The sequence below is a fragment of the Mytilus edulis genome, chromosome 1 (assembly GCF_963676685.1).
Source record: "Mytilus edulis chromosome 1, xbMytEdul2.2, whole genome shotgun sequence".
Classification (NCBI taxonomy): Eukaryota; Metazoa; Mollusca; class Bivalvia; order Mytilida; family Mytilidae; genus Mytilus; species Mytilus edulis.
The window spans coordinates 13,183,759-13,194,325 of NC_092344.1; the positions used below are offsets into that span (position 1 = coordinate 13,183,759).

Below are 10,567 nucleotides of genomic sequence, written 5' to 3' on the forward strand. Positions count from 1 at the left end.
TTGTCTGCGAGGAAAAGGTCAGCACAAAATAATTTTTAATTCATGAAATTGAGAATGGAAATGAAAAATGTGTCAAAGAGACAATAACTCGACCGAAGAGCACACAACAGCCAAAAGCCAGCAATGGGTCTTCAATGCAGCGAAAAAAACCCTCACCAGGAGGCGTACACCATTTTTTTTATTCATTCCGCGAAGTTTTATAAAGGATAAGGAAACTTAAATTCATACTCCCTGAAGAGTTGATCTAACGTGGATTTTGCTTTTGTTTTTAGGATGCTTTGGATATATGATTTGTATTTGATCTAAGCACTTTTATGAAATTATAACAGAGGTTTGTGTCTATCATGGATTTCTGAATTTCAGACAAGTATTTACATCTAATCCTTATACATTACTTTTAAACATTCAACTTTGCTGGGAAGATATTCATAGGACGAACGAAATATAAGTTATAGCAAAACTTTATTCTAGCCAAAAAGGTCAGATAAGGTAATGCAAATTCAATTCTTGATTAAAATGATCATTTAGGCTTAAAGACGTTTGTGATCTTCTGGATTTTATATGAAGAAAACCTCCGATCCTCGATTGTAAAATGGGCATTTAAATATATTTTACATTACAACTTTACAAAATACTATTTTATCGGTACAATAAATATCACTTTTTTGTAAGACTAAAAATAATACTTCCTACACAAATGCGAATAAAAGTGTACAACTCTAACAAAATGAAATGTTACAGGAAATATTTAAGAAAACCTTGTTTATAAATTTGTTTCGTAACCTAGTGTCTTGAACAAGAACAAGTTGGATAAATGCTTTTGGAATATTCCCATGGACCGCCGTTACATTGTCACCTAGTATGTTGAAAATCCTAGTCGTACCAAGATACACCAGGTTCTGAATTTGTTCCTACTTTCGTTTTTCTCTTATATTTTAAAACATTTTTCTATATTCTTTGCAATTTATAGAACCCAATTATTCTCTAAATTATTTGCTTGCACTTATTTTTCTCTATTCTAAATGTTTTCTCATTTAGATCCCATACATGTAATCATCATGCATGTTCACAGATTCAGCAATGCAGTGAAAGTACGTGACATATACTGAACGAAGGTCTTTTTAAGTATTATAGAATATTTAAAAGACTTATAACCTTAGCCAAATATTATGTCAGTGACCTTATGATAAAGATTTTATTACACTTAATATTTCAGTTTTGTATTATCTTGTTCCTCTAAATTTAATTATTAGATGCATTTTTTTCTTATAACTTTCATAATTTATTTTTTCAAAGAAGTTTTGTGAAACAAATTAAACAGGTTATATAACTAGGCTATTTGGTCGGCTATAAAAAGGTCATGAGTATTTATTGTTAAATTAATCTTTCAAATAAAAGATTTGATTAAATCTTTAATCGCAAATTAGTGAAACAGTTAAATCGAATAAAACAATGTTTTGGATAATTGTCTGCTTGGTATTCCCTTATACGTTCGGTAAGTAACTAGCAATTGTTTATTTGCAAAAATCTTTATATTTTTAATCATGATTGTCCATTTTACCTAAATATTCTGTTCACTGAAACTTGTAGTTTTATCTAAAAAAGAAAATGAAATCATTTAAACATTCTGTCAGTAAATATGCTGGATAATGTATTATTCTAATACGCCCGACTTTAATTTTCCTTGTTAGCAGGTTAGCGGCTGTGTTATGACCCAAGAACACAGTTAATTATTACGTATGGCTTTTTTGTAGACAAAACTATTAAATTTAAAAAATCGCACTTGCTCTTTTTCTACTTTAATTTAGGACAAATTGTATTGTTATTAGAATTAGTTGTTGCAGAAACTATTATAATATGAGAGAAACTTAACTTTGCAAAATAAAGGTTCGACACAGTTAGAACTACATGTTTTTGATTGAGTTAAGCCAATTTAATTGATACTTTATAGTGTGTCTTTCGTTATTGGGATGTTACATGTACACCACTACGTCATGTTAGGCCGGATGAAGATTGGCACTTGTTTAAAAGTTTAAATCCGCTGCATTTGTTTGCACCTGTCTTAAGTCAGGAGGAATCTGTTGTTCAGTGGTTATCGTTTGTTGAATATGTGGTTTATAGGTGTTTCTTGCTTCTCGTTTTTATATAGATTAGACCGTGGGTATTCTGGTTTGAATGGTTTCACACTAGTCGTTTTAGAGCCCTTTATAACTTGCTTATTAGAATGAGCCATGTTGAAGGCCGTACTTTGGCCTATATTGGTTTACTTTTTTACTAATTGTGACTTGGTTAGAGAGTTGTCTCATTCTTATATCTAATACGTCAACTTGACCGAAATCATCAATTGATCATCTATAGAAATTATTGCCTTGCAATTTTGGTTAAGTTTTTATTTACCGAAAGCATGATAAAAAGAGAAAAGTTTAAATTGTGTAGATTAAACATCAAAATAATAATTGATGCAAGATCTACACAAACAATGCAAGGCGATAGATTAAAGCTCGTGTGAGCCTCTTGTTTTAAAAATGATTGTCAAAATAGAAAATGGCTATGTGTGGTTTTCCTCGACTGAAACGAACAATCAGAGTTTCATATGTTTCAGTTTACAATGCATGTTTCAACATTGGATAGGACAACCGATTATAATTTTACTTTATCATATATTTAGCAGTTAATACAGTAGTTTTGAATATTTGACAAATAGCCTGTTGTTTAATCCATATCTCTTTATCATACCTCTACCCTTTATCACACCCCTACTCATTTTTTTTCTCATTTTTACATGAAGTCCGTTTTAATTTATGTAAGCTTCTCAAGAAATATTTTTCCTTAAGGATTTATTTAGGTTATCTGAGGTAAAATTAGATAAATCAAGAATTCAAAATTGATACTTTAAGCTTGAAGAGTATGAGTTAAGGATAAAAATAGGCTAAAATATTGATTGGTCATAGATCACTTTTCGAGATATTAGATTTATAAAATATGGTGGGAAAAGGCTGACTAGGACTTTTACCTTATATTTGCATTGGTATTATTTGGGTCTCAAATAAAAAAAGGAGAAAATCAAGAATATTCCAAAATTCAAAACCTCACCTATAAAAGTACATCCTTAAGGATGTTCGCTGCTCAGTTTCAAAATAAATAACTTTTCATAAAACTAGTATGTATTGATAGGGAATAAATTAAGGAATAAAAAAAGCAAAAAAAAATATCGGGGGTCAATGTGCTTGTTTTCGAGATATTAGCTATTGGAGTTTTGGCGGGAAAGTTTTCTCTGTTGATTTTTCATAGCTTTATCATTGACTAGTTAAAATTCTCAAATACTATTAAAAAATAAATAAAATTTTAAAAAACTTTTACAAATGACTTATAATTATACATGTAACAGATTTATAAAAAGAAAAATGGGGGTTCATGGGCAATTTTTTTAAGGCATTCAAATGGATAAAACCAGAGGATTCCGAAAATCTGACAAAAACTCCAAAACATGACAAGCAGACATCCTTCGGATGAGTAATTGAGCAGTTCTTTTAAAGCTTTAAAACAAGACAAAAGTAGAACTGAGGGTAACCCAGGTGCTAGGGATCAGAAAACAGTTCATATATACTCTCCTGTTGAAATATATGATAGCGTATAAAACATGGCAGACTCCGTATCACATGCCGTAAGGCCCTCGGGCTGATATTGGTATCTCGGGATGATACGCCATATGATACGGATTTTGCCATGCAATATTATCAGATTATTACATGGCATTTTTCATATCGCATGTATTATCAGCCCTAGGTTCAATGTCAGCCCAAGAGCCGCATGGCTCGAGGGCTGATATTGACCGAGGGCTGATTATACATGCGATATGAAAAATGACATGTTATGATCTTTTTATCATATGCTTCAACAGTAGAGAAAAATAACAGATTCATATATTGATCCTTCTACGTGGTTCCCGAAAAGAAGTTGAAAGAAATCTTTTTATCATATGCTTCAACAGTAGAGAAAAATAACAGATTCATATATTGATCCTTCTACGTGGTTCCCGAAAAGAAGTTGAAAGAGTAAAAAGTTCACGGACGTCGGACCCAAAATTTGATACATTCAATATGAAATCTTTCCATCATATGCCTCAACAGAGAAAAAAAAACCCAATATTGTTTGGAAAAGTCAACTTTTTTAAAGTAACTTTCTAAATTATGTTTCAGAAAAACTTAAAAAATGAATTTATTTAATTTTTTTTTTAAATTAAATTTAATTATTTTACACAATATACTTTCCAGTATTCAAATAATTGTTTTTTACACTACTTTGTAATGTTTTTCATTGAAAACGTAGCATTGAGGTGTATTTTCCGGAATTTGCCGAGTCTCACCGGAATGCCATGTGATAACGTTACGGAAAGGCATGTGATAACAATCGAAGCATGTGATAAACTTTACATATCAGCCCGCTAAGCACCAATTCGAAAAATATGGAAAATACTTTAATTTAATGCTATTATCATACGGTAAAAATCATATGTTATTTAGTCTAAGTATATGATAATCTCTATTTACATGCACACAACTAAAAAAAACATGCCAAAATCCAATTCATATTAAAAAAAAAGCATTGAGGCAAGATCTACAAAAATTTCCAGGAGAACCAATCATGCTCTTTGAAGAATTTTGTACAAAAAGTGATGCCTATAAAAAAAAATTCCCTTGAATTTGACAGTTGTAGGTAATTAATCCTACATTTTCTTGCAGTAAAACATTTCTGTATCATAAACATATGTCTTGTGTATTTCAAAGCATCATTATTTGTTTATTTAGGATTTCAATGAAATATTTTGTAAACTTGAGGTTACATGTTTACTAAACCTTGTACACAGATTAAATAAGGGTTAACTTCCAGTGATGGTTATTTTCTAATATGCAATGAAATGTTATGTGAAATTTTTTCTATAGTACTGGACAGGATAAACTTTACTCATGCCAAGTATTTCTTTATTTGAAACAAATATAAATTCTGCACATTCTTTTTGAAAAGTGAAAATTTAACAAAGACTAATACGGGGAAATCAATGGTGGTATTACACCTTCAAATGCATAGTCAGATCTGAGAGTGTTTGATGTTGGTAAATCCAGAAAGTGCCTTTGACGCATGCAATACATAAACTGTTATCTTTATTATAAATTTTCTTGCAATTCTAGGACAGGATCCATGTTCAGACTCTGGAACAGGAACAATATCGCGCAATATCTTAGATGTGCCGTTTTGTGACGCCAGTTTAAATCCCATTTGGTACAAAATAGATGAAAAGACCGGTGAAGATATATATACCGAATGTGTTACGTTCGGAACTTGTGGAACAGTGTATCCGTTATGGATGGACGGTAACATTGTTTTTACTTTTATATCTATTTTTATGTCTTATATGCATGCATAATTCTAGCTCCTTCATGCAATGACACTAAATGTTTTTATATTAAAAGTTACAATTAGCTTGTTTGTGACAAAATAATCAATTAATTAATTGGTCATGATGGTATGGTAATCTGGGTACAGCTTTGCTGGATCATATTGTACTCAACTCATTCTTAAACAAAAGTGTACGAATGGTGATACACACTTATCCTCTCAGCTGGTATTATCAGGAAATTAAGTAAATAATGATTAATGTCTGTGATGGTTGTGATGCTTAACGAAGTTTACTTCGATCTGCTTGTCTTTTTGTACATAATTAGGTTCAGGACAAGAGCAAAATACATAGTATAACAATCAAAATATAACTATCAAAGTAGAAAAAGTAAAAATACAAAATACAAAAGCAATAAAAGTTTGAACAGAACAAAATATTTAATATTTCGACCAGAATAACACTTTTTTAAAGATTGTTTTAAAAGTGTACAAATAAAACAAAATGCATTTGTGTAACTGTTATTTGAACAATAGCTAGCTGATTCCAAGATAAAAGAGAGTACTTTGTAAAGTCTGCAAAATATATTAGTTCCTAATGTTCAATCTCGTAGCATCCGAGGTTCGAATTTTCAATTAAAGACGGCTTCCTATTTTGCCGTTTCCTAATATGTTTTACTCTGATTGTTCCACCAGGCAGTATACCAGCAACAAGTGAGGGTATCGTTGATAGGAATGTTTGCCAAGTAACACCGGGAAACTGTTGTAATAGAACATATGCCATACAAGTGAAAAACTGTGGAGACTTCAGAGTTTACAAGTTGACATTTACATATGGTTGTTATCAAGCGTACTGTTTTAGTAAGTTAATACCTTAAAACTATTAGCATTCAAATCGTTTATGTTGCTATAATGCAGACGTTATCAAAAGGAGAATTTAAATCAGTACATGTAGTAATTCCAAGAGAGATCGAAAGAAAATCATGAAATTCATATCATATGTTGGTAATATTGGAGTTCTAAAAAATCTATTTAATCAACACCTTCTTCCTCGTCTATAGTATATATTCACCTTTTATGGAGGGTCAACGGATTAAAAAAAATATTCGTTTATTGAACATAATCTTAAGATTAGTCCAATTACATTTAAACTTGTCATAATAGTTAATCTTTGTAGTACATGTAGTACATGTACATTTGTAAATAGTCCGATACATAAATGTTTTTTTGTGTATATGGTTTCTTTATTCTACATTGGCTAGTGGTATAGGGGGAGGGGTTGATATTTCACAGAACATGTTTAACCCCGCCGCATTTTGCGCCTATCCCAAGTCAGAAGTCTCTAGACTGGCCTTTGTTAGTTAGTCTTGTATGTTTTTTTTAATTTGAGGTATATGTTTTGGGGTTAAGTGTGACGTCCATTTTGACTAAACTGGTACACAATTTTATCTAGGGTCCAGCTGAGGACCACCTTATGGTGCAGTATTTTGTCGCTGCGTTGAAGGCCTATTAGAGATCTTCGGCTGTTGTTTGTCCTATGGTTGGGTTATTGTCTCTTTGACATATTCCCCATTTCAATTCTCAATTTTATCATAATGGAAACAATCTGTAGAATCTGACATTCAATAGTTGAAACTATGTCTGCAAAATTGGTTTAAAAAATTTCTCCTCTCGAAAAAAAAGAATAAGTCTTAAAGCACATCCGTTCTCTTTGATTATCAAACAACCATCGTTTGTGTTTATTCAAAATTAAGTCATTGAAGGACTATATAATGGAGATGATAAATGCATCTAAACAGTTTTAAAAGAGGGACGAAAGATACCAAAGGGAAGGTCAAACTCATAGATAGAAAATAAACTGACAACGCCTTGGCTAAACATAAAAAGACAAACAGACGAATAACAGTACAGAAGACGCAACATAGAAAACTAAAGACTAAGCAACACGAACCCCACCAAAAAATGGGGGTTTTCTCATGTGCTCCGGAAGGGTACGCAGATCCTGCTCCACATGTGACACCCGTCGTGTTGCTATTGTTATTGGAAATCTGGTAAATAGTCTAATTTGGTAGGCCACATTCGGAAAAGGGAAGGGTATTGTAGTTCCGACATAAGGAACATATCCGATATCATATGTGAAACGGTTATTTCATAACGATCAACCAACTCGTGATGGCGTCCGTAAAATTTACGAAGGGATGATTTCAACTTCACCATTTGGAACTCTTTTAATAGCTTCCTTGTGAGTGCAATCACCTGCAAGGAAAGCATGATAAGAAATACAAGCCCGGGCATTTTGTTTCAATTGGGAGATATCTACTCCGTATGCAGACGCTGCTGGAATGTTGCTACAGAAAAATGGAAAGTTCACAATTTGGAAGTTGAAATCATCAGCTTACTTCAGGAAAATTGTTCGACATTTCATGCATTGCTTTAGATAAAGCAAGTTGAATTTTTTAAAGTAAAGAACTGTTTGATTTCCAAGATTGATTTGTTACAGATTATATTTTTAAGGCGTCAGAGATACGTGTGTGTAGTAGAAAAAAAAACAATCATACAGGTTATACAATTAAAGACCATTCTTTCTAAAATAAAAATAACAAACCAATTGAAAGCATATTAAAGTTTTAAACTCAGTAAGAAAAACATTATCACAATTTCAATCGCAGTATGATATAATTGTGTGATTCAAGGCATGATACATCGATGATTTAAACATGTAAAAGAAAGTCGTGGGTTTGAGGACATCATATTTACCAGTCAAAACTTGGACTGTTGAGCAAAGGGAGAAAACTGTTAAAACAAAAATCACTTATGGTTAGAACTCGGTATTCTTTAAATTATCACCAGAAAAAATTAGAAAATTCAAAACTTTTAAAAATTCGAAATGAATAGTAAAACAATGAAACAAAACTAAAGTTCAAAGTCTGAATAATTATTTTATGTTAGTCATTATTACTCAGACAAGTAAAACACAAAACGAACATTCAACTATGTAGTTTGCTGTCAACACATCAGTAAAAAAAATTGGGCATCTCTTTGCATTAGGTATTTATATTTTGTTATGCAACAGATTTCCTGAATATACTACTTTTTGGATAACTTGGCAGTCAAAAGTGCATTGCGAGTCCATTTACAAATAAATGTGAATAACATTAACGCATGTAAGAGGAAAAAAAAAAGAAAACCCAGAACAACCTGTATACTCTTTTATATATCTCTTTCACGCATTTTATGGGAAAATTGACACAATCGTTCCCTAATTATTATTAATCTATATTTTACGTAAAATCAACAAGATATCCATATGTTAAGTTTATAGGAGATATATATAGACATAAAAATGAAACCATATATGAAATAATCACACACATACATTCTTTTAATTTCAGAGGCGTCAGACGAAGTTACCGATTGTACTGAAAAGGGCAATTTTAAATGCGGTGGAGGCAATACCAAAGTGTTAATAGCTGTTAGTTTAGTTGTTGTATTTGGTGTACTTATTGTTGGTACTATCGTCTGGTAAGTATTACAAACGTGTTTATATTAATTTCCATGTACATAGTATTAGAATGATAGAAACTATGTTTTGTGCAAGACGAACACGGTGGGTTGGATTTTGAACATGGTAACTTAAACAGGTAAAAGAGCGTACGCAGATTATCACCCTACACATATACGTTGTCCTTACCTATTAATTCCGCGCGCTAAACAGAAAAACGGAAACTTCTATTTCATGAAGTTTTTACCTAGCAAGGAAACTATCTCCTGTACTAGAGGTGAGCGATACCACGAAGGTTACATTGTATGGATTACCGAATAAATTTGATAACTCCTATCGATCCTATCGAAGATCTCCAAACAACACATCATTATCTAAACTAAAGGAAAAGTCCTTTACGAAATAATTGGAAGACGACCAATGAATGGGTTCCTAAATAACTTTAAACACAATGTGTTTCTGTCTTGTAATTTTATCCCCTTTTTATTTAAAATGCATGTATAATAGCTTTTTCATTTTTCAGGTGTTATTTTAGAAGGAAACCAAGTCTCATAAGGAAGCCTATTCTGGCAAACGAAAATACGAGCAATAGAAATAGTCAGCCACCTATTGTCCATATCAACGAACCAGCTAATCATTTTTCAGCCGAATCAGTGATGTGAGGCAAAGACTTTTATTATGCCGAATTATCTGGCATAGATGGCTTAAACAATCGTTTCAAAAGTTTTTATTTTTATTTACATGTATAATCAATGTTATATTATTTAAGATATTAAAAAAATGAGTTAATTCACAATATCTAATTTCTATGTTTAGTGTACCATTAAATCTGAAGAAAGAGCTGAATCGGCAAATATATATATTGTACATGTATATTTTTACATTATAATGAAATGCATATGGTTGTGACAACAGCACCATAGTAAATGTTTGAAACAAAAACTGTCGAAATCGAATTATTTATAATTAGCTATACAATTATACATCATAGTCAGCTTTCGTCTAACCCGTAAATATCACACATTTTATAAATCATTGGTTGAATTTAATTACCTTTGATACTTTCCATATTCAAAATCTTGAAATAACAAAGACATGACCGACATTATTCAAACTTATCCTAAAACAGTAAACAGTACAGAAGTTTAAGAAAAAACAATAACCAAAAACACGAAGTTAAAAGGCTTGGGTTTAATTCCTTTTTGCAAGTGGCATCTGTTTTCTTGCTAGTGACAATCATTAAATCGATGGTAAAAAACTAGTCTGAAAAGAAAAAGGAGAAAGTGTTATGCTACTACCACTGGAACATATTCAGTGTCTGTAAAGTGCGCATTCTAAAGTATGATTTTCACTGTATATGCCATAACTTTGTGATGTAGAATGATAAATAAACAGACGATTTATTTTTTATTTTTGAAGAAAATGAGTTAAAATGTTTTTGTTTAGAAATAAATAATACTAGTAAGACAATGTAAGAGATGCGAACGGGGTTTTATCGCGCTTAAAGCCACCCAGCTGTAATATATATACCGAAATAGGTGAAAATTTAGGACATTTCACGAACATATCGTGCAGGTGATTTAAAACGAGCAGGTAAGATGTTGTTGCAGAAAATAATTCATTTCAACACAGTTATTAAAGTTGTATAACGTAGAATAGGTTTTGTCATTC

At 31.5% G+C, this 10,567-nt stretch overlaps 1 protein-coding gene across 1 annotated transcript; it reads left to right on the forward strand.

Moving 5' to 3' along the window:
- Nucleotides 1-1,453: 1,453 nt before the first annotated feature.
- LOC139519210 (oncoprotein-induced transcript 3 protein-like) lies at nt 1,454-9,673 on the forward strand. The gene is made up of 5 exons (XM_071311120.1): nt 1,454-1,495; nt 5,190-5,372; nt 6,091-6,255; nt 8,787-8,916; nt 9,420-9,673. The coding sequence occupies exons 2-5, from the start codon at nt 5,366-5,368 to the stop codon at nt 9,556-9,558; spliced, it is 441 nt and encodes a 146-aa protein (XP_071167221.1). The 5' UTR covers nt 1,454-1,495; nt 5,190-5,365; the 3' UTR covers nt 9,559-9,673.
- The last annotated feature ends 894 nt before the right edge of the window (nt 9,674-10,567 follow it).